At 46.9% G+C, this 25,626-nt stretch overlaps 1 protein-coding gene across 1 annotated transcript in view; it reads right to left on the bottom strand.

Annotated features, from left to right (window-relative positions):
* LOC137657115 (ribosome assembly protein METTL17, mitochondrial) overlaps positions 1-25,626 on the bottom strand; it is a 93,837-nt gene that overhangs the window by 66,714 nt on the left and 1,497 nt on the right. The window contains exon 2 of the mRNA XM_068391476.1: positions 10,496-10,634. Coding sequence (XP_068247577.1) covers positions 10,496-10,546 — 51 coding nt within the window. The 5' untranslated portion in view covers positions 10,547-10,634. The remainder of the gene's footprint in view (positions 1-10,495; positions 10,635-25,626) is intronic.

Below are 25,626 nucleotides of genomic sequence, written 5' to 3' on the forward strand. Positions count from 1 at the left end.
GGCTGGCGGGCAAATATGTGTAAATAGCTAAGGTTTGTATGGTTAGGAAAAATACAAATTATCTTCGAATTTGTCATTTGTTCCGTAACCGAAATACAAACCACGCTATTTACAAAGGGTGACTTATCCCTTAGGAAGGGTGGAAAGTCCCCAGCCATACTGGCTTTGGCTTTACCCGGGGACTCAGAATCCGAGTGAGTCGCACTCGAGAAAAGGAGTCCCTGCACCTCACAAGTTCCTTGCACCGCAAGGAACCATGTGGCCTACGTAAGCTTGTGTGTGAAGGAAGAAGTGTGACCCGTCCTAGGCAGTTGACCTGGAGTTCCAGAAGGAACTCTGGGTTAGGACGTTCCCAATACCACCTCGTCAGGGTATGGGGGACGCGACAGTATTGACTCAATACTCAGAACACAAGGAAGCATGGTTTACCTGCAGAGGTTCGAGGTCAGCTATGCAGAGACCAGGATGCTGCTTCCCCGTAGAGGGGATGATGAAGAAAGAAGTAAGGGCCAGACATACTTCTTTCGTTCATGCAGACTAAAACCTGATAACAATGCCCTCAACCTTCTGCTACCTGTCCAAAAAGGAGCCTGAGGTTAGACCAGCTGTTGTGTAGCCACCACAGAGCGATAGAAAACGTATCGAGACTCCTGTGGGTCACGCCCTGCAGGAAGCGGGCTGCGAAGGTCATCAGACGCTTCCAGACTCCAGCTTGTAGCACCTGCGTCACAGAGTAGTATTACTCGAAGGCGAGGGACGTTGCGATGTATCCAACATCGTGCTGTAGGGCGACGTGACGGGGGAGGGTCTGAAGACAGGTCGAGATGAATGTCCTTGAGTCCGGGCTGAAGAGGTATACTGGTGACTCTCCCCCCATGTCCTCCTTGTGTTCCCAAATCGGCTGCAACTGAGGCCAAACTGCAGCTGTTCCCAGCGCTAACCTCTCGATTCCTGTACTGGCAAGAAAGAGAAGGTCTTGGGACATCAGACACAGAATGGAGACTCAAAATCTTGAATGAATCGGACCGAAGGGTCGGGACCCTCAGATTCTGAGTCTAGCCAACAACTCAGGAGCGAGCCTGAATGTTGCCTTCCCCTCTTCCTTAGAAAGGGGGGGGAGTAGTAAGAGACCAAGAAGATTGCTTACACACTGGCCGTGGCCAGAGTGAGCAGAAGACCCAAGGCGGAATACAATCCGAGGCCTGTCATAAAAGGGTCTTGAGAAGATCTCTTAAAGGACTAAAAGTCCGAGCCATGCTCCAAGTTGGAGGTCTTCCTCCGACTAGGGCAGGGACGATCGTAGCTTCGCATGAGCGAGGATAGATCCAGCGGGCAGGAAAAAGTTATTCCTTTAAGCCTGAAGGTCAGGGAAAGGCTGAGCGACAGGCTTCATTGCCAAGAGCGGAAGGAGTTTCCTCCCGCCGAAAGGCAATAAGACCGTTATTGCTGGAGAAGAGGCCTCACGGGAAGAGGTATATCTCCCACGGCACCAACCACCTTAGACTCTTCACTTTGCCTGGGAGACCCCTGTGGATGACTATTGCAGATGACGCGACCTCCGTACCGCGACTGTAGCGGGTTGTCTCTTCTAGAGGAGGAAGCGTAGTGTCTCCAGGCATGAAGCCGAAGCGACGTCCCGGTTCGGGAGAGATGTCGCAGTGTGGTTGCTTGAGTAGTCTGCGCCGTGGGAGAAGCTCTCCCGGGAGTTCCGTCAGGGGAAGCAGAGGGTCCAGAAACCGTTCTGCGCATAGTCCCAGTGGAGCTCTCCCATTGAAAGGTTGACAGACAGCCTGGTTTTGTTGAGACCCATTGTCCGCAGACAAAAAGGAGGGAAGACGCAGGCGTCGAAGTTGTCCCACCATCACCGGAATGCATCTTGCCAGAGTCTCGGGGTCTGAGACTGGGGGGAAAACTAGCGGAAGCTTGAGGTTCCAAGCTGTCGCGATCAGGTCCCCCAGACCAGCACTTGCTGGTTACCCAAGGTCAAAGACCCTTAGGTACACTCTCTCTATGAGGCTCTGCTCGGATAGTCTGAGAGAAACATTCCCCTGCCTGGAATGAGAGAGCCGATGGTGGAATTGAGAGAATCTCAATCATCCCGGTATCTCTACTGCAAGATGTGAAGGTGTGAAAATGCGTCCCCTGCTGGTTAGCATGAAGTCGACACGCAACGGGGCGACTTGGCAGGAGCGGTAGGATCTGAAGAGGGGCCAGACTAAGGCCCTTAAGCCTGCCTGAATGATGGAGAGGTATCCTTCAGGTCTTGACCATAGGCCTGGACCGGAACATGCCCCCCCCCCTTTCCTTTGACGAGTCCGAGAACCGCATCAAGAATGTGGGGAAAGGACGAGAATATCCACTACCATCAAGAGGCTCCATAGGTCAACACCCATTGCAGGTTTAATAGTTCCGCTGGTCCCATAGGGCCAGGGAGTCCGGTTAAACATTGCCTGAAGCCACCGGAACTTGGATCGCCCCACATGGAACTTATCCTGAGGCGACCGTTCGGACTATAAACGGGTCAATGAGGAAAGAAGAACTAGGAAACGTTTCAAGGTAGGGCTGAAAACTCTGCTTGACTGAGAACAGGTACTGCGACTCTCCTCAGTCTTGCCACAGTCAACCGAAAGGAAGGCTCGGAGGATGTGGTAACAGAATCTGGCGTCCCCAGGTGGTCACCCATCCAAGTACCGACGTTGCTTAACCTCGCTGGACGGACGAGAAGCGGGGTTTCCAACGTGGTAAGGCGGTTGACTCAATATCATGGCCAGATACTCCAGATGTTGAGGCAGAGGAAGAGAAGGCTCCAAGCAAAATACCATGAGCCCACACTCATGGTCAGCATTCGGAAGCTTTTCCCGGCGCTGAAGAAGGTCGAAACCCGAGCCTACCGGAGTTGACCAGCCCTCCAAACAGCAGAGGAGGCGGAAGTCTGCACCTGAGCGGCCAAGAGGAAGGCAGGGAGAGTTCTCTGGGGAAACAAACCTGCTATGCCACGGCGGGATAGCCACACTGCATCATAAGCAGGAATACTTGCAGTTTAGGCTGAATTCGACGAGCACCCTGGAAGATGGATGGAATGGAAACTGAAAGTACCCGTCCTTCCGATCCAGGGTTAAAGGAGTCCTGTCGCCTCGTTACCAGTCTGATCGATTCTGCTGGTCTACGCTGGCCAAAGTTTGTTCGACAAACTTGATCAGGGCTGAGAGGTCGACTATGGACATCCCCTCTCAGATCCTTCCTTACAAGAAAGGATCGACTGAGGGGGCCGGGGGTGAAGCCGTCGATGATCCTAAGGAAGACCTTCGCCTAAGGTATGGATCATTCTGCCCAACCGGGCAACTCTGCTGATGCTATGGCATAGAGGTTCAGAGACACTGAATTCGCTGACAGAGACGGCAGGCGCGATATCCTTGGCTACTCACAGAGATTGTGCGGGAATGGGCATCGGGAAGCTGTCATTCGGATGAGTAACCTTAAGCATCCTCCCAGCGAAAAAACCTGCAATCCTAGAGTTCGTGAACTCCTTTTAGGACTATGCCCCCCCGGGGGAGTCTCCCGTGCCATCTGTTCCTGACAGGAGGAAACTGCAATTGGACACCTTGTCCCAGTTGTCGTAGCCGATAACTTAGGCCGACGTGGTTGAAAGAAAAGGGAGCTGGAGCCCTGCAGAGTCTGGAAGAAAGCGCCTTGGAGGAGTGAAACCGGAAGTCGATTTACTCCGCACAGCAGATGTTTAAGTCTCTGTCCTTGGGCAAAGACAAAACTCTTCTCAAGGATGGAAGGGTGTCTGAGGTCGTTGACCTCCACAGATGAGACACCCGAAGGAAGCCTTCAGTCAGTGCGTCCAGATAGTACAACATCGAGCTTGTCCGCAAGTAGATACTTAACGACGAAAGGCCAAGGTGCCTGAGCTCGAGAGGAGGAAAGTACCCTTGATCTTCCTGTAGCTTCCTTGAACCAAACCTCGGGCCGTAACCGAGGAGGGAAAGAACCTGGTAAGCTCCCAGAGGAAGAGGTAAGCAGTCACCCCTTGTCCGATGGAGAAATCTTTAACGGAAAGCCCCCCCGCCAAAAATCCTTCCAGGGCGGGAGAAGGAGAGAGTACTCGTGCAGGAGAGGGGACCCTCGAGACCGACCTCTTGGGAACCAACTTCGCCCTGGGGGAAGTCACCACGAAGTCCACTCCTCTCTTTCTCTTCAGCGTAGGAGAGACAGCCGCTGGTTTGTTACCCTGGCCGGTGAGTGCTGGTTTCATAACCCTCATTAACGCCCGTGCCAGCGGATCAAACCATGTCTGCTGCTCCAAGGACACAGAGTCCGAAATCCTCGCTAAGGTGAAAGGGATCGGGCGATCCTTTGGAGAGGACACGACGGTTCCTGCCTGAAAAGAAGGTGGGAAGAATGCTGTACTGACCTGTCTTCGTCCTGCACTACCAACCTGTGCTTGGATGGAGGTGATCCCGAGTGCCGCCTAGGAGCACGCGTCCCTGCTGCTACCACCGGCTGTGGAATTCGCCGCGAACTATGGTCGCGCGAGGGCGAACGGTCGCGCAAAGGCGAATGGTCGCGCGGGCGCACAGGCGAGTGGTCGCGCGGGCGCGCAGGCGAGCGGTCGCGAGGGCGCGCAGGCGAGCGATCGCGCGGGCGCGCAGGCGAGCGATCGCGCGGGCGCGCAGGCGAGCGATCGCGCGGGCGCGCAGGCGAGCGATCGCGCGGGCGCGCAGGCGAGCGATCGCGCGGGCGCGCAGGCGAGCGATCGCGCGGGCGCGCAGGCGAATGGGCGTGACGGCGAGGGATCGTGCTGCCGCGTAGGTGAAGAAGATCGCTGGCGGTAAGCGATGGCGAGCAGCATGTGTAGGTGAATGATCGCGTGATAGGGTGCGATGGTGATCAGCATCCGCAAGAGGGCGAGCGTTCAGGGTTGTGCGATGAGGAGCAGCATGCGTAAGCGGGCAATCGTGCAGGGTTGTGCGATGGCGAGCAGCATGCGCAGGTGAATGATCGCGTGAAAGGGTGCGATGGTGATCAGCATCTGCAGGAGGGCGATCGTTCAGGGTTGTGCGATGAGGAGCAGCATGCGTAAGCGGGCAATCGTTCAGGGTTGTGCGATGGCGAGCAGCATGCGCAGGTGAATGATCGCGTGAAAGGGTGCGATGGTGATCAGCATCTGCAGGAGGGCGATCGTTCAGGGTTGTGCGATGAGGAGCAGCATGCGTAAGCGGGCAATCGTTCAGGGTTGTGCGATGGCGAGCAGCATGCGCAGGTGAATGATCGCGTGAAAGGGTGCGATGGTGATCAGCATCCGCAAGAGGGCGATCGTTCAGGGTTGTGCGATGAGGAGCAGCATGCGTAAGCGGGCAATCGTTCAGGGTTGTGCGATGGCGATCAGCATCCGCAGTTGAGGGTCGCGCGATGGCGATCAGCATCCGCAGTTGAGGGTCGCGCGATGGCGATCAGCATCCGCAGTTGAGGGTCGCGCGATGGCGATCAGCATCCGCAGTTGAGGGTCGCGCGATGGCGATCAGCATCCGCAGTTGAGGGTCGCGCGATGGCGATCAGCATCCGCAGTTGAGGGTCGCGCGATGGCGATCAGCATCCGCAGTTGAGGGTCGCGCGATGGCGATCAGCATCCGCAGTTGAGCTAGTAGCTGGCGAACCATGTTCCTTCAGAAGTGTTGGAGAACGTTGGCGTGCCAGCTGTAACACACATGGGCGATCCGGAGATCGCTGGCGAGCTGATGATCGCTGACGAGCTGACGATCGCTGGCGAGCTGATGATCGCTGACGAGCTGATGATCGCTGACGAGCAGAAGGCTACGCGTGGAAGCCTGCGCAAAGAAGAGTCCTTGACCCCGACCTGAACCGAAGTTCTAGATCGCGAGGGCGAACGTGGGCGCACAGGGCACGTAACAGGAACCGCAGGGAAGATCATCTTGAAAGCGCTGACGAACAGGAGAGCGCTGACGAACAGAAGGGCGCGCAGGGAAACCCTGACACGCAAGGGAAGAACCCCCGTGGGGGCAACCCTTTGCCCCGAAGGGATCGTTGTCCGCCGGGAGACTGATGTCCGTCGGAAGACCGCTGTCCGTCGGGAAGACCGTTGTCCGTCGGGAAGACCGTTGCCCGTCGGGAGACGAGATTAGACTGCTGTCCATCTGCACCAAGACGGAAGATCGAGAAAAAGAAGTTGTAGGCTGCAAACGGAGATTCAAAAAGGCGCCTCAAGCACCCTTATAGGGAGATGAGAGGCCCTTACGACGAGGCGGACGGAGGGCCTTACGGCGAGGGAGGCCAACAGCAACAGCAACAGAAGAAACCTCCGAAGAGGAGTCTCTATGAGTGTACTCTCTCGCGAACGACAGAGAAACACTTCGTGGAAGAGACTGGTCAGCCAGTGACCTAAAAGGGGCAATCCTCCGAAGAGGAGCCCCTGCAGTTGCCCAGCCCCTTGAGCGAAACTGCAGGTGCGACCGCTCAGCACCAAGAGCATAGTCGCACGAAAAAAAGGCAAGAGAAGAACCCCCCAAAAGAGGAAAAGCTCAAGCCTGGACAGGAAAAAACTTCCCTCGGAAGGAAAGTTATCCGCCCAAGGAGGCAAGCCTCCTGACTGTTCTAAAATGAACTGGAGAGCTGTCCGTCGACACGGGAGTACTACCAGTAGAAGGAGACACGCCCCTGACGACAATACAAGGGGGGAGGCAGCAACAGCCGAATCCCCAGGACTCAACCAGACAGCTCACACCGTTGCTATATTACAGAAACGAACTAGATCGGTAACTGTAAAAAAATAAAACAAATAATATTAGTACACATTCATTCCCCCGGGAAGGCTCCGAAGAGGAATCCCGAGGAAAAGGAACAAGAATTACACAACAGGCACGTGCCCTCACAACCACTTACACTCGCGGAAGGAGAGCTGTAACCAAAACAGAATTATAACAATTATAATTATGTAACTATGTAATTATGTAATTTAAAAAAAGAATGAACACTAAAGAAAAAAACGAAAACCCCGAAAGGAATCGTTCTACAAGCTGAAAAATTAACAACTACAATTAGATTCATAAACTAATTGAGACAAAATGTACGGCGTAGCAACCCCACCCACACGGGAAGGAAGCTACAAGGGCGTAGTAAAACATAGTAAAAGGGTGAACGACCTCAAGAGAGAGAGAGAGAGAGAAAGACCGAAGTCAAACTCGATCGCAACCCATAAAATTAGGCCGTGGTGGCCTAACTGCCGAGGCCTCCACGTAGATATCGTACACTACACACACACATCTGAAAAGGAAACTTACTTATTTCTATACTCAAATATATATACAAACATGAAAACATGTTTACATATATATTGAGTAAAAGAAAAGTAAGCGATTAAGTAAAGACAAAACAGACAATGGCTGCCAAGCGAGGACCAAGACAGAGACGTCTGTCACAGTCCGAGCCAAAAGTGAAAGTGAGTATTCACCTGTGTGTGAGGGGGAGGAGGGGTAGCTAGCTACCACTCCCCTACCCCCCCGCTAACTAGCGCGGGGGTAATACACCCTCGTTAAATTCTAATGGCTCGCCATTTCAGCTACGCTAAAAGTAATAACCCTTTGTAAATAGCGTGGTTTGTATTTCGGTTACGGAACAAATTAGACATTGATATAGTAGCGAATAAATGTTTTTTTTTGTGGGGGGGGCTTTTGCTTTTTAATTGCAAGGACAGACAGAATTATGAATTTTAGTTTGTATTATTCATATAACCAAAGATTTGCTTTTATTTTATGCAATCTGTCTCTTCTTCCAGTTCAATTCCTCGAAAACAAAATGATCGAAGTAATTTTTTTCAAGCAATCTGCCTTTCAAGGAATTGATAGTTTGAGGAATGATTTTTGGAGCAATTGATCTCAAGGATTTTGTTTTCGAGCAATTTACCAGACACCACTCCGAGGAGCACCAGTTGAAACTGCTTCCGATCAAGCAGTTTCTGGATCACCTTCGTCCTCCAGCATTATTATTATTATTATTATTATTATTACTAGCTAAGTACACCCATAGTTAGAAAAGCAGGGGGCTATAAGCCTAAGGGCTCCAACAAGGAAAAATACCCCAGTGAGGAAAGACATTAAAGAAATAAATAAAAGGTATAAGAAATAATGAACAATTGAAATAAAATAATTTAAAAACAGTAACAAAATCAAAAGATATATCATATATAAACTATAAAAAGACCTCCCTCAGCCTGTTCAACATAAAAACATTTGCTGCAAGTTTGAACTTTTGAAGCTTTACCGATTCAACTACCCGAATAGGAAGATCATTTCACAACTTGATCACAGCTGGAATAAAACTTCTAGAATACTGCGTAGTACTGAGCTTCATGATGGAGAAGGCATGACTAATTTGATTAACTGCATGTCTAGTATTACAAACAGGATGGAACTGTCCAGAAGATCTGAATGTAGAGGATGATCAAAATTATGAAAAATCTTATACAACATGCATTACGAACTAATTTAACAAGGGTGCCAGTGATTAATATCTAGATCAGGAATAATTAATCTAATAGACCATAAGTTCCTGTTAAACAAATTAAGATGAGAATCAGCAGCTGAAGAGCAGACAGGAAAACAATACTCAAAACAAGATAGAATGAAAGAATTAAACCACTTCTTCAGAATAGACTGATCACTGATAATTTTAAAAGAAATTATCTTCAAACCAATATTTTGTGCAATTGAAGAAGACACAAACCCAATGCACTTTTCAAAAGTAAATTTGCTGTCGAGAATCACACGTAAAATTTCAAGAGTCATACAGAGATAAAGAAACATTATCAATGGCAAGATCTGGATGTTGAGGAGCCACTGTCCTTGACCTACTTACAATCATACTTTGAGTTTTGTAAGGATTCAACTTCATGCCCCATAATATGCACCATACACTAATTTTAGCTAGATCTCTATTAAGGGATTCAGCAATAAAAGATCTATATTCAGGAGACGGAACTCATACATTAAGAGGAACGAAGGCTGCTGCTAAGGGCATGAGAAACTGTTGGTGCATTACCTCCAGATTCTCGGAAAGGATAACCAAGGTTAATCCTTAACCCTAGACTCTCGACAAACCATTCCTTAGTGGGGAGACATGAAAGCCCCAAGGAAGGCAGGTGTTGCCACAAGCGAAAATTGGAGACTCTCCTGGTGATGGACGCCACCGCTTCCTAAGGAAAGCGACTACAGTATATCCGTACCTCTAGGTTGTCCAGGGGTTGTACGCTTTATCGATGCATTACCTCTAGAGCCTCTATCACTCTTATTCAACCATCCTCCAGAGGAAAGTAAGAGGGAAGAGTAAAAAAAAGGAGGGATCGCCAACAGCAAAGAAAGTCGGGGTTTCTTTGCCTTCGAGGAAAACCCTGAAGGAGAAGAATACCTTAGACCTTTTTGCCGCCTGCCAATCTACCCCTCCGGGAGGATGATCACTCCCGCCACTCAATACCAATAGAGTCCTACAAGCAGAGAGCGACTGCATGCAGGACAACTCCAGAACAAGAATAATTATAAGGCCAGTTTGTTAACGGGGGAGAAAGAACGGAACATCCTCACTCCTCCAAGCCAAAAGCAAAAGTGATGATAGGACACAGGTGTGTGTGAGTGGGACAGCCGGTACTAACCCCTATCTCCCCGCAAACTAGCGGTGGGTAGTTATACCTCGCTAAAAGTCTTATGGTTAGTCTTCCAGCTTTGCCGAAAGTCTATTGCCTATACTGTAACAAGTGAAAAGGTTTATTTTAATGATGGAACAAACCACTGCTTGAAAGATTGAAAAAGGATGAAATACAAAGAATGCCAGGCATAGTAAAGATTACAGAGGTGATAGGAGTGTCATAACTGAGATGGTGTAGCCACGTATTGAGGATGGATATTGGGGAGGGAGTGAGATGGGCTTGGGAGGAACCTGTTAAGGGTGGAAAATTGGAGGGAGGTAGAGAAATAGCTGGCAAGATAAGGTGAGGGATGATATTAACCCTTTTACCCCCAAAGGACGTACAGTACTGGTACGTTTCACAAAACTCATCCCTTTACCCCCATGGACGTACCGGTACGTTCTTGCAAAAAACTGCTATTTTTTTTGCATATTTTTGATAATTTTTTGAGAAACTTCAGGCCTTTTCCAAGAGAATGAGACCAACCTGACCTCTCTATGACGGAAATTAAGGCTGTTGGAGCAATTTAAAAAAAATATATACTGCAAAATGTGCCTGAAAAAAAATAACCCCTGGGGGTTAAGGGTTGGAAATTTCCAAATAGCCTGGGGGTAAAAGGGTTAAGAGAAGAGGTTTAGTGGAAGAGGATCCCTTTGATAGAAGGCATTGGAGTGGGAGCATCAGGCAACCAAGCCCTTAATATATGGATGACAGTGGAAAAGAAGTATTAGAATGAAATAAGATTATATCATAAGAGTGCAATTTAGTTACTAAAATCAGTTTAAAGAAGTTACTCACCCTCAATATATGTCTATGGTGATGGAATAAAAACTTCTTGGAGCAATTCATTCTGGTTTCTTTTGGTTTAAAAACGGAAGATGACTAATACTGGTATTAACAATCAATGAGTGCAGTATAGTATGGTTCCTTCATAAAACTGAAAAAGAAACCAAATAAATATATTACTCAGTCAATTACCAACCTACAATCATAGGAAAGTATAAATAGACATGCTATATAGTATTTTATTCTCTGGAAAACTGACACATATATAATCTATGTAAAATATTCAAAATTTCCATATCTAGTATCTAATGCTTTGACCTCATCCACATTAGTTACAGTAATGTCAAGCATTACACTGGTTTCAGTTATACTGCATTTAAGAAAAAATTGTCTGACTACAGTATTATGGTTCTGAAATAGGCCTAATGATAGATTACTACCAATGATAAACTAGACTCCGATATCATTCCAAATACTCAAGGATATATCATCTTAAATAAATTATGAGCACTGTATTCTATAAAAACATTTCTAGGTTTGTCTCACCAGTGAGTCTTGTGATGATCACAACACGCAAACAATTTAAATCTGTTTCCGAAGAACTCAACTGTGCCTCTTAAGCTATGCAATAAATTAGGGTCTGTACCAGATTGTTTGTTGATTACAGTTATGCCGTTTTGTGGCTCTTCATCTCAAAATGTGGTCAAAATAGTAATATCTGGCATCTCTCGGTGGTCATGCTGAGTAAGACCACATTTCTTTGTAAAGAAAACCGCACTTAATGACATAGCTTTAAATTTTGGTGATCGAGCTTTGATAATAAATCAAATATAATTTTTTTTAATACTTAAATAATATTTTAAATATACAGTACAGTATATCAAATTTTGAATCAAATGGCCCTCTCCTACTAAGAATCACTTAAAATCATAAAGTGCTTGCAGAAATTCTATGCAGATAAAATAGCAACATTGCATTTACCCACACCGAGTGTGGTCTAGGCAGCAACACTAGTTGACTATATGGTCAATTTCTTTTAGCGATGCAGATTTGCACCGACTCGCAGCGGTGCCCTTTTAGCTCGGAAAAGTTTCCTGATTGCTGATTGGTTGGACGAGATAATTCTAATCAATCAGCAATCAGGAAACTTTTCCGAGCTAAAAGGGCACCGCTGCGAGTCGGTGCACATCTGCCTCGATAAAAGAAATGGACTATAGTAAGTCACAATTAGGGCAAAGTCTGATAGCATGGAGCTAGCAACACCATCTCCAAAAAATATTGCTGAGGACTGGAAAGTTACATATCTGCCCACACCCAATCTGTCATTATACTTGATTAAATTAGGAAGCATCCCTGTAAATAGTTATTAGCATAATTGTATATAATAAGCTTTAATAAGTATCATAGTGTTTAATTATGGATTGTTTCAGTGACCTAGTATAGTTGCCTTACCATTAAATGTCAGTCTGTTTATTTTCTAATATGGAAAAAAATTCCCGGTTTTAGTATGATATTTTCATAATAAAATAAATTTTTGAATATACTTACCCGCTGGTTATATAAAAGAGCTGAAGTCCCTGACGCCAGGGCAGAAAATTCAAATCTCGCGCTATCGAAGATACGCCAGGTGTACCAACCGCACCCTAGCGGTAGAACAGGTGGAACTACACACCAACTCCAGTTCTTCCATGCCTCATAGCCATACCATAGGTAGTCTCTAGAGGGGAGGAGGGAGGGTGTTAAATTTATATAACCAGCGGGTAAGTATATTCAAAAATTTATTTTATTATGAAAATATCATTTTTAAATATAAAACTTACCCGCTGGTTATATAAAAGAGCTGATTGACACCCCTTGGTGGCGGGTCAGAGACAGCTACATACAGAAAATTCACTTAAGGGTTACATACAATAAACTTAAGCAGTTCTCACCTGATAAGGAAGCTGACAGCAATGATACTCTGCCTCATTTCGTCCGCTATCCTTAAGAGATCCAGTAATCCACTCGGGCTGAAAATCTCTAGGAGCTGTCAAACGGTACAAACACCTATAACATGACAGGACCTCAACCAATACCCTTGTTCCGGGTGCACTCAAGGAACAAAATGACCACCTAGCCAAATCAAAGATTGCGGAAGACTGACGCCCAATCTCCACAAACAACCATAAAAAACGAGTTCCAAGAGATAGAAAAGGGGTATTAGGAAAAAAGGGAACGTAGTGGTAGATCATTCACCTACTATCGCATTAGCAGCTATAAAAGGACCCAACGTAAAAAGGTCCTCATAGCGAGTCTGAACATTCTTCAAATAATGGGATGCAAAAACAGACTTACTTCTCCAAAATGTTGTATCCATCAGACTTTGCAGAGAACGGTTCTGTTTAAAGGCCACTGAAGTCGCTACCGCTCTGACTTCATGTGTCTTGACTTTGAGGAGCCTCTGATCCGACTCATCACACTGAGCATGAGCTTCTCGAATCAACAATCTAACGAAAAAAGACAAGGCATTCTTGGACATGGGCATCGAGGGTTTCCGAACTGCACACCACAGAGCGTCTGAGTTACCTCTCAGATTCTTAGTTCTGTCCACATAACAACGTAGAGCTCTAACTGGACAGAGAACCCTTTCCAATTCATCGCCAGCCAAATCCGAAAGGTTAGAAATCTCGAAGGATTTGGGCCATGGTCGAGAAGGATTTTCGTTCTTGGCCAGAAACCCCAGTTGCAAAGAACAAATGGCTTTCCCATTCCGAAAACCAATGTTCTTGCTTAAAGCGTGAACTTCACTAACTCTTTTCGCAGTGGCGAGGGTAACTAGAAAAAGGGTTTTCAAGGTTAAGTCCTTAAATGAAGCCGAGTGTAAAGGCTCAAATCTGTCACTCATGAGAAATTTAAGGACAACATCCAAATTCCAGGCGATGGGAGCCGTTTGAATCATCTTGGTCGTATCAAAAGACCTAAGTAAATCTCGTAGATCCTTATTATCAGAAAGGTCTAGGTTCCTGTGTCGAAAAACCGTCGCCAACATACTCCTGTAACCTTTAATAGTTGATGACGAGAAGTTATGCTTAGTTTTAAGGTCCAAGAAAAAATCTGCTATTTGGGAAAGCGATGTACTGGAAGAGGAAATCGCGTTAGTTCTACACCATTCCCTGAACAACTCCCACTTGGACTGATACACCTTGATGGTTGAAGACCTTCTTGCCCTTGCAATTGCCTTGGCTGCCTTCTTCGAAAATCCTCTAGCTCTAGCGAGTTTTTCGATAGTCTGAAGGCAGTCAGACGTAGAGCTCGGAGGTTTTGATGATTTCGGGCCAAGTGAGGTTGTCTGAGAAGATCGGGTCTCATGGGAAGGCTTCTCGGGACATCCACCATCCATTCCAGTACCTCTGGAAACCAGCTCCTTGACGGCCAGAACGGAGCTATCAGTGTCATTCTGGTCTCCTCGTGTGAAACGAACTTCTGAATCACTTTGTAAAGGATCTTGAACGGAGGAAAGGCATAAACCTCCATGTGTGACCAGTTCATCAGAAAAGCGTCTATGTGAAAAGCTTCGGGATCTGGAACCGGAGAGCAATAACACTCTAGTCGTTTGGTCTTCGCGGTGGCAAAAAGATCCACGAGAGGTCGACCCCATAACCGCCACAGACTCTTGCAGATGTCCGGGTGCAGAATCCATTCTGTGGAGAGAACCTGACCTTTCCTGCTGAGTCTGTCTGCGCTCACATTGTTGACTCCCTGGATGAACCGCGTCAAAAGAGTCACCTTCCTTTCCTCCGCCCAGATGAGGAGCAGTCTTGCAATCTCGAACAGAGGCCAAGAGTGGGTCCCGCCTTGTTTCGCAATATAGGCCAGAGCTGTCGTGCTGTCCGAATTGACTTGGACTACCTTGCCCCTGATCTGCTTTTCGAAGCCGATGAGAGCCAGATGAATAGCTAAAAGCTCTTTTTGATTGATGTGGAGAGAGGTTTGCTCTACCGTCCAAGTCCCCGAAAGTTCCTGCTTCTCTAGAGTGGCTCCCCACCCCGAGTTGGAGGCGTCGCAACACAACACGAGGTTTGGGTTCCTCTGAAGTAAAGACAAGCCTTCTTTCAGTCTGGGCTCGTTGTTCCACCATTGAAGATGAGACTTGATGGAAGTCGAGATGGGAATGCAATCCCTGTCGAGGCTGTCCCCTTTCTTCCAATGGCGGTTGAGATGAAACTGAAGAGGACGCAAGAACAACTTCCCCAGGGTCACGAACTTCTCTAACGACGAGAGAGTCCCCAGAAGGCTCATCCAATCTCTGACGGAGCAAAGATCTCTCTTCAGGAACGTTTGTACTTTTAGGAGGGCTGCTTGGATTCTCACCGACGACGGAAAAGCCCGAAAACTCCGACTGTGAATCTCCATCCCCAAATAAAGAATCTCCTGGGATGGAATGAGTTGTGATTTTTTCGAGCTCACCAGGAGACCCAGTTCTTTGGAGAGATCCAAAGTCATCTTGAGGTCCTTCAAACAACAATCGGCTGAGGAGGCTCTTATCAGCCAATCGTCCAGATACAGAGAGGCCCTGATTCCCCTCGAATGCAGCATGCTTGCCACGTTCAGCATGATCTTGGTGAACAATAGAGGAGCCGTGCAAAGTCCGAAACAAAGAGCCCTGAACTGGAAGACCTTGTTTCCGTCCATGAACCTCAGATAACGTCTGCAGCTGGGATGAATCGGAAGGTGGAAATAGGCATCCTGAAGATCTAAAGAGACCATCCAATCGTCCTTCCTCACAGCTGCCAGAACTGTTTTCTGAGTCTCCATGGTGAACGTCGAGTTTTGGACGTAACCATTGAGCACACTTACGTCCAGAACCGGTCTCCACCCCCCGGAACTCTTGGGTACTAGAAAAAGGCGGTTGTAAAACCCCGGAGACGTAACATCTTGCACTTCCTCTATTGCTCGTTTCTCTAATAAAAGAGACATCTGTAGAAGCATGGCTTGTTTCTTGGGACCCTCTCTGTATTTGGGCGAAAGATCCACTGGATCTGTGACTAAAGGAGGATTGGTCAGGAAGGGGATCTTGTAGCCTTCCTTTAACACCTGGACGGACCAGGGGTCCACTCCATTCCTCTCCCAAGCCTCCCAAAAGTGAGTCAACCTGGCCCCCACTGCTGTCTGAAGGAGAGGGCAGTCAGACTTTACCTCGGCCGGACTTGCCCCCTCTGCCTCTAGGTTTCCTTCCTTCTGGTTTAAAAGAGCCTCTCCCAGAGGGCTTCCCACGAAAGGACTGAGGACGAAACCCAGAAGAAGATTCCTTAGGTTTTCGAGAGGAGAAAGACGGAGGCAAAACTTTCCTAGTCGAATGAGTAACTAAGTCATGTGTGGCCTTCTGAGTGAGAGCAGTAGCCACCTCGCCCACTAATTCCTGAGGAAATAAAGAATTAGACAAAGGTGCGAAAAGAAGGCCTGTCTTCTGATAGGGAGACACTCCTGCGGAGAGGAAGGAGCACATCGTGGCCCTTTACTTGAGAATTCCAGCTGTAAACAAGGCAGCAAGTTCGTTGGAGCCATCTCTCACACCTTTGTCCAAGCAGGACATCAAATGAACCAAACCACTAGTGTCCGTTTCCGTCATATCAGAGACCCTCTTACTCAAAGCCCCCAAAGCCCAGTCCAAAAAATTAAAAACTTCGAAGGCCCTGAAAAGACCTTTAAGCAAATGGTCGAACTCTGGAATGGACCACCAAATCTTCGTCTTCCTTAAGGCAAGACGACGAGAAGCATCTACCAAACTTGAAAAATCCCCTTGGGCAGACGAAGGAAAACTCAAGCCCAACACTTCACCAGTCTCATACCACACACTAGATTTAGAGGCTAACCTAGCGGGAGGAAAGGCAAAGGCCGTCTTGCCAAAAGCTTTCTTGGAGTCCAACCAAGAACCCATTAACTTCAAGGCCCGCTTAGAAGATCGAGAAAGAACCATCTTGGTGTAAACTGGAACCTTAGTAGCTTTACCTAAGATGAATTCAGAAGGCGGGGAACGAGGGGCCACAGGGGTAAAAGAATCCGGGAAAATTCCAGTCAAAATAAGCATAAACTTGCGAAGGACCACAGCATGCTGATAATGCTTCTCCTCCTCATTCTCAGAGACTTCCTCAATAGGATTATCCTCATCCGACTTTTCCTCTGGTTCGTCTTCTGGCAGTGCAGCAACAGCTACAGCCTGAACCGAAGGAACAACGTCTGGATGGGACTGCCTGTCAAGGCCAACATCTGAGTCAATTTGGTGGGGAGAAGTAGAAGTAGATTGATGCGAAACACGGACATGTAGACGATCATCCTCAACCAACAACTGCTTAGACCGCTTAGAATTCAACTGTTGTTGAACAGAAGAACGCTTGAAATCAGAAGGTAACTGTTGAAGATCGCCGCGAGGTTGCGTAAAGTCCGAGGACTGTTGCTGCGAGCGATCAAAGGAGTCAGGATGTCGCCGCTGTAAACCAATGTTTAGACGCGCCGCGTCCAAAAGTTGTTGCCGCGGGCGATCCACTACTTCAAATTGTTGCCGCGTCTCGTCCACTTGTCGACGCCGACGCTCTTCCCCGCGACCAGAAAACGCCAACTGGTCAACCAAAACTCTCTGACGCGACTCATCAAAATCAACCTGGCGTTGAACACTGTGAATGGGAGACCGTCTAAGTGATAACTCGTCAAGGCCATATACCATCGAACGTTTGTGCGATAACTGGTCTGACATCGAACGCCCAGACACAACGCCAACACTTGGTTGATAAGAATCCATCAACGAAGAGAGTTGTTCCTTCATAGACAAAAGCGCAGTCCATTTCGGATCAACAGAACTCCTAGAAGGAAGATTCGCACTAATGTCACCACGCATTTCAGGGGAAGAAAGCCAATCCGATGGAAGAGGAGGTGCATGAATAGTTACAAGGTCCGAATCGGAAGGAATCATATCCGCACGAACACGGTGATCTGAACGTTTGGCCGGAGTGCAAGCGCTGGGAGAACGGAAACGTTCCGGTGAACCCCACGAACTACATCCTGGCCGCACAGGCGATTCCCGACGCTGTGTGTTTTGACGCGCCGCGTCCAAATCAACATGGGAGCGTTTAAGCGGTCTCGACGCTCGCCGCCAGATCTCACTCCCCGACCCTTCATCGGAAGACGGGGATAACGTATGAACCTCACCTTTCCTACGATGAGGGTGAACGACCTGAGCTACGGCAACAGGAACGTTCGAGGGGACGTCTGCACGATTGATGATGCTTCTCGTTCCCTTAAGCCGTTCGACATTACTTCTCCCATGGGTTCGAGAGCTCGAAAGAGGTCTAAGGCTAGGTGAACGACAAGATCGTGCCGACGCACCCTCCGCAACACTAAACACATTATCAACACTTGTCACAACACCGAGAGAGTCACGATTCTTCGGTACCACATCAGACACTCGAGTCGACGCACCTTCCGCAACACTAACCACATTATCAACACTTGTCACAACACCGAGAGAGTCACGATTCTTCGGTACCACATCAGACACTGAAACACTTTCCACAGTTCCGATAGAATCACGGTTTTTCAATACCTTTAACTCTGAAAAGATAGTATTTCTATCGGCTGCTAAGGACTCAACTTTCTCACCAAGAGACAAAATAGCAGTAAACATGTCCTTCATAGTAGGTTCCTGATCTACCACCACAGGGGAAGGAACAGGATTAGGAATAGGTAAATTAGGTAAGGTTCTATCCACAGATCGGGAAGAACTACGCCTAAGTCTATCTCTCTCTAATCTCCTAACATAACGATCGTAAGTACCAAAATCATCATTAGTTAAGGAAAGACACTCATTACACCTATCATCTAATGAACAAAATTTACCCCTACATTTTACACAAATAGAATGAGGATCAATAGATCCATTAGGAAGTCGTGTACGACAACCCTCACTAACACACCTACGCTGAGCAGGGGAGGAGTCGGCCATTTTAAAGTTAACGTGAGAGACCGACAAGCAAAAAGTAAGGGAAAAAACAATAAAGAAAATCTCAAACAAAAAGATTTCAAGATAAGAACCAAGGAAAATTAATCAACGATAGCTTAAACTCAAAAAAGAACGTTGTACATCACCAAACAACTTCCCAAGAGAGTAAAAACACGAGAGCGAACTTCTGTATGTCAGTCAGCTATGACGGCAGAGAGAAGAACTGAAGTTGGTGTGTAGTTCCACCTGTTCTACCGCTAGGGTGCGGTTGGTACACCTGGCGTATCTTCGATAGCGCGAGATTTGAATTTTCTGCCCTGGCGTCAGGGACTTCAGCTCTTTTATATAACCAGCGGGTAAGTTTTATATTTAAAATTACTATAACACAATATTCATAAACTGCCATATTTCCCAGTTTTAGTTTACCTTAGCACAATGCTCATAAATTGATTTTTACCAACAGAATTGAATATAACCCTGCTAAAACACTAGTTTGAATGTCATCACATAATTCTGCAGTTAAGATTAACTAGGATACATTCTTTTGTAAAAATACTCTTTTTACTTCTTTTGTTTTGGTCTCGAAAGAAAACACTCAGAATAATTCATAAAATTACCAACAGGTAGTTCTCAAGTTCAAACTTTGATTCCAAATTCTGCTACCATTAGCTCAGATACCCATTTTTCATCTCCAATCATAACTTATATCTTTTATGTAACTCATTTTGTGCCAATCTCTTATCTCCATAGTTTCTATACAAATCCCCCCTTTTTAATACTAGCTCCTAGCTGAACTGTAACACATTTGAAACAGTTTTTCTTGAATTGGTCTTCCAGAATGATATCTGTATTAACACCATCCAAAATAAGTGGTCATTTTGCTTTTGGAGGAAATAAAAACCATTACAGGTGTATTTACAAGTATTGTATTTTGAACAGGTTTGATGTCGTCACTTGCCGGTGTGACGGTCTGAACGATCCCCCGGTCTCAGAATTCTCCTTGACATTGTATAATGGTTCTTTTCCGCCATTAGCTCCCTTCGCTTGCATGAAAATAAAACATCAAGCTCGTATGTACTGGCAAGCGGTAATGTTGAGCTGCACACGCTAACATTACAGGAAAATAAAACATCAAACTTGTATGCACTGGTAAACGGTAATGTTCGCGCATGCGCAGATTATCAAGGACAATTCTGGGACCAGGGGATTGTTCAGACCGTCACACCGGAAATGTATGTTTTTCAAGTTTTATGAACAGTTTAAGGTAGGAGATACATCTGAAAAATGTTATTTTCATTAGTAAAATAAATTTTTGAATATACTTACCCGATAATCATGTAGCTGTCAACTCCGTTGCCCGACAGAATTCTACGGAAGGGATACGCCAGCGATCGCTATACAAGAGGGGGGTGTACTCACAAGCGCCACCTGTGGCCAGGTACTGCAGTACTTCTTGTTGACACCACCTCAATTTTTCCTCGGTCCACTGGTTCTATGGGGAGGAAGGGTGGGTCAATTAAATCATGATTATCGGGTAAGTATATTCAAAAATTTATTTTACTAATGAAAATAACATTTTTCAATATTAATCTTACCCGATAATCATGTAGCTGATTCACACCCAGGGAGGTGGGTGAAAACCAGTGTACATGTATATCAAGAAGCTAAGTATCCCGTATTTCATATTATCAGTTATTCAAAATAACAATGAAATTATAAGTACCTGGTAAGGAAGTCGACTTGAGCCATTACTCTGCCTTAAATAAGTTCGTCTTCCTTACTGAGCGCAGCGTTCCTCTTAGGAGGCTGAACAACTCTAAGGTGCTGAAGTATCAAGGGCTGCAACCCATACTAAAGGACCTCATCACAACCTTTAACCTCGGCGCTTCTCAAGAAAGAATTGACCACCCGCCAAATCAACAAGGATGTGGAAGGCTTCTTAGCCGACCGTACAACCCATAAAAAGTATTCAAGAGAAAGGTTAAAAGGTTATGGGATTATGGGAATGTAGTGGCTGAGCCCCCGCCTACTACTGCATTCGTTGCTACGAATGGTCCCAGGGTGTAGCAGTACTCGTAAAGAGACTGGACATCTTTGAGATAGAATGATGCGAACACTGACTTGCTTCTCCAATAGGTTGCATCTATAACACTCTGCAGAGAACGGTTCTGTTTGAAGGCCACTGAAGTAGCCACAGCTCCCACTTCATGTGTCCTTACCTTCAGCAAAGCAAGGTCTTCTTCCTTCAGATGAGAATGTGCTTCCCTAATCAGAAGCCTGAATAGTAAGAAACTGAGTTCTTAGACCTTGGAAAAGAAGGTTTCTTGATAGCACACCATAAGGCTTCTGATTGTCCTCGTAAAGGTTAAGACCTTTTTAGATAGTACCTAAGAGCTCTAACTGGGCAAAGTACTCTCTCCAGTTCATTCCCCACCAAGTTGGACAGGCTTGGGATCTCGAACGACTTAGGCCAAGGACGTGAAGGAAGCTCGTTTAGCAAAAACCGAGCTGCAAGGAACATGTAGCCGTTTCAGATGTGAAAACAAAGATCCTGCTGAAGGCGTGGATCTCACTTACTCTTTTAGCTGTTGTCAAGCACACGAGGAAAAGAGTTTTTAATGTGAGGTCCTAAAAAGAGGCTGATTGGAGAGGTTCAAATCTTGATGACATAAGGAACCTTAGGACCACGTCTAGATTCCAGCCTGGAGTGGACAACCGACGTTCCTTTGAGGTCTCAAAAGACCTAGGGAGGTCCTGTAGATCTTTGTTGGTGGAAAGATCCAAGCCTCTGTGGCGGAAAACCGCTGCCAACATACTTCTGTAACCCTTGATCGTAGGAGCTGAAAGGGATCTTACTTTCCTTAGATGTAACAGGAAGTCAGCAATCTGGGTTACAGTGGTACTGGTTGAGGAAACTGCATTGGTCTTGTACCAGCTACGGAAGACTTCCCCTTGAGACTGATAGATTCTGAGAGTGGATGTTCTCCTTGCTCTGGCAATCGCTCTGGCTGCCTCCTTCGAAAAGCCCCTAGCTCTTGAGTGTCTTTCGAAAGTTTGAAGGCAGTCAGACGAAGAGCGTGGAGGTTTGGGTGTACCTTCTTTACGTGAGGTTGACGTAGAAGGTTCACTCCTAGAGGAAGAGTCCTGGGAATGTCGACCAGCCATTGCAGTACCTCTATGAACCATTCTCTCGCGGGCCAGAGCGGAGCCAACCAACGTCAGCCGTGTCCCTTTGCGAGAGGAGAACTTCTGAAGTACCCTGTTGACAATCTTGAACGGCGGGAATGCATACAGGTCGAGATGGGACCAATCCAGCAGAAAAGCATCCACGTGAACTGCTGCTGGGTCTGGAATCGGAGAACAATACAACAGGAGTCTCTAGGTTATCGAGGTAGCGAACAGATCTATGGTTGGCTGACCCCACAGGGCCCAAAGTCTGCTGCAAACATTCTTGTGAAGGGTCCACTCTGTGGGGATGACCTGACCCTTCCGGCTGAGGCGATCTGCCATGAAATTCATACCGCCCTGAATGAACCTCGTTACCAGCGTGAGCTTTCGATCTTTTGACCAGATGAGGAGGTCCCTTGCGATCTAGAACAACTTCCACGAAAGAGTCCCTCCCTGCTTGAAGATGTAAGCCAGGGCTGTGGTGTTGTCAGAGTCCACCTCCACCACCTTGTTAAGCTGGAGGGACTTGAAGTTTATCAAGGCCAGAAGAACCGCCAACAACTCCTTGCAATTGATGTGAAGTGTCCTTTGCTCCTGATTCCATGTTCCCGAGCATTCCTGTCCGTTCAAAGTCGCACCCCAGCCCGTGTCTGATGCGTCCGAGAGGAGACGGCGGTCGGGTTTCTGAACAGCCAAAGGTAGACTTCCTTGAGAAGAAAGCTGTTCTTACACCACGCGAGAGAAGACCTCCTCTCTTCGGAAACAGGAACTGAGACCGTCTCTAGCGTCATGTCCTTTATCCAGTGAGCAGCTAGATGATACTGAAGGGGGGGGAGGTGGAGTCTCCCTAACACGATGAACAGGGCCAGCGATGAAAGTGTCCCTGTTAGACTCATCCACTACCTGACTGAGCATCGGTTCCTTCTCAGCATGCTCTGGATGCATTCTAGGGCTTGGAAGATCCTTGGGGCCGACGGAAAAGCCCGAAAAGCTCGACTCTGAAGATCCATACCCAGGTAGACAATGGTCTGGGATGGGACGAGCTGAGACTCCTCAAAATTGACCAGGAGGCCCAGTTCCTTGGTCAGATCCATAGTCCATCTGAGAATCTCCAGACAGCGACAACTTGTGGGAGCTCTTAAAAGCCAGTCGTCTGACGGAGCCGGACACAAGATCATGGTACTGCTGCACAGTCTGTGAACTGTCAACCATGGGGAAGCGAGGAAGTACAGTGACAACCCGAAGCTGTCTAGACTGTCTGGGTCGTACAGACAACTCCTTATCGGGTTGCTGAGGTTGCCGCACTGCGTCACAACAAGTCACTTCTGCTGGTTGTTGAACGTCTTCCCAGAGACACACTGACTCCGTAAACAAAAAATCCTCTAACAAGGACTAAGCTTGGACTGCATGTCTTGCAACACAGCTCAAGGTCTATGGGAGCAGGTGTGGTAACAGACGGGGTTAGCGACTGAAGTGGAACCCTTACCTTCCCTGGAAGCATGTTATGCTTAAATAAAAGTCCATAGGAGGCTACGCAGCTAAAGGCTCCTCTCCAAATGACAGAGTCCTCAAGGGAATATCAGAAGGAGGGAGAAAAGCACTTTCTCATCTACAGGGACCATATCCGAGAAAAAGCTAAGTTCTCTCAGTGAGGGTTTCACTGGTGCAAAAGCAGCAGACTAGAAGGCAACGTTATGAAACTGCTTGACAGTCTAGTGAGTTGGCAACAACCAAAGATGTGTGACTGAGAAGCATGCGGTAAGGTATGCAGAGCATGCTGTATGCAGAGCATGCTGTATGCAGAGCATGCTGTATGTAGAGCATGCTGTAAGGTAAGCAGAGCATGTTGCATGGCGTGTAACATTTCTCAGAAATTCCATGACCAGTGCTAGATTGAGTAATATCGCATTACTGTCCATTGAAAGTGCACGTGCCGAGGGAATTGATTTAGACTGTTTTGTTGATGAATTGATAGCCGGCATGATAATCGTAGAATTAAGCTGCACTAAATATACGTACTATAATCTACTTCACCTCAGGAAAGGGAAACTCGCCCTGTTGGCAACACTGCATTACTTCATGCATGCTAGCATGGGGTTTTAATATCAACATAATATTTACATGACATTCATAACTCATGATTCATTTTTGTTTTGAAGATATTTTTGCCATATTTGCGATTTTGTTAAAAATATATTGCAAGGAATACATATATATTTTTTTATTAAGTAATACGAATAACCTCCATTATCATAATGTTTGTGTAGGCATACATGTATATGATTACAAATGCAAGTTATGAAAGTAATGAGGTGTTATTATTGTCATTTGTTATTTCAAAGTTGAATGGGAAGAGGCTCAAGTTGAGGAGAAAGTGGCAGATGCATGCGTTGAGGTGGCTGACTCATAGCATGAGGTTCCTGCCTCAAGAGTTGCGCTTGCCTCAAGGGTTGAGGTGGCTGCGCAGAGAGAGGCTCTTGACTCACGAGTTGAGGTTCTTGAGGTGTGAGCTGCGAGAGTTGAGGTAGCGGCTGCGCAGAACGCAGTTCCTGTCTCACGAGTTGAGGTTCCTGAGGAGCTAGCCTCAAGAGTTGAGGCTCTCGCCTTGAGGAAAGTTGAGGTAGCAGCTGCGAGAGCTGAGGTGGCTGCCTCAAGGATGGTAGAGGTTGTCGTACCTCAAGAGGTTGTTGCCTCGAAGATGGTCTAACTGCAAGAAAATCTTGCCTCAAGGCATAAGACTCCTGCTCCCATTGTTGAGGTTGCCTTAAAGAAGGTTGAGGTTGCTGCACAACGCTGGTAACTGGCAACTCCGAACGCGGTAAGGTAGCTTGAGGAACCTCAACTTCGTACGCCTGGCAGACTGGACTGCGGTGAGGCGGAGCGCTCGCAGGAGGAGGTGTAACCTTCTCAGCCTGAAACTCACGCATTAAGACCACAAGCTGCGACTGCATGGACTGCAGCAAAGTCATCTTGGGATCAACAGACGATAAGGTCTGTTGAGGCAAAGCCTTAACAGAAGATGAGGTCTGTTGAGGCATCGCCTTACCTCTCTTAGGAGGTGTGCAGTCACCTGATGACTGCGGAGAGTCAGAGCTAACCCAATGACTGCATCCGGGTTGTTGAACTCTAGAGGACTGGACTTTACGTTTAAGAGGTCTTGAGACCTGAGTCCAGCGTTTTCTCCCCGAAATTTCTTCTGCAGACGAGCAAAATAAGGGCTCAATCGTCTGCGGGTGGGAGTGACGGTCTCTGTAAGACACGCCCGCAACCACCGAGGATACTTCTGTGCGCCGATCAAGGCCTGCCAAACCCTTTTGCCCTTCGACATTGCTTCTCCCCTGGGCTTGGGAGCTTGCAAGAGGTCCCGGACTGGGAGGACGACTGGCATGCACAGAAGTACCCTCACGCACAACACTGACACACTTTGCGCTAATCACTTATCACTTTTGATTTTCTGTTTGCACTTATTTCACTGAACTCGAAACTTTAAGTGGTTTGTACCTGAAACACGCAATTCTATCCTTCCTTAAAAGTTAGTAATTGCGAAAACAGAATTACAATGTAACAGAAAAATCTAATGAAAGATAAATAATTCAGTGGCTGGAAAGAGACTAAACACTAGATCAAATAAACTACGTTTAAAATCTCTCACCGCATAAAGCTTGAGAACAAGAAAAAACTCTAAAAACGTTTACCTTCTTCCCTTAAAGAGACTAGGGAGAAGAGCAAAAACGATAACAACGTTACTCGCTTGAACGAAACGTTTATCCAGCTCTCTCTCCCTCCGTCTCTATCTCTCTCTCTCTCTCTCTCTTGACTTAGAACCTGAGAGAAGAGCCCAATCATATATATCGTTAAAACATATTATTGTTAAAGGAAAAAAACTGAAATATTTCCCAAATAAAAAGTTCCTTTATTAGAATTAAAACCATTAAGCTAAGAAAGAATGAACAAAACGCTAGAAACGGTTACTCTTACTGCAACGTGACACCGTGAAAATTCT

Source organism: Palaemon carinicauda, chromosome 18, assembly GCF_036898095.1.
Source record: "Palaemon carinicauda isolate YSFRI2023 chromosome 18, ASM3689809v2, whole genome shotgun sequence".
Lineage (NCBI taxonomy): Eukaryota > Metazoa > Arthropoda > Malacostraca > Decapoda > Palaemonidae > Palaemon > Palaemon carinicauda.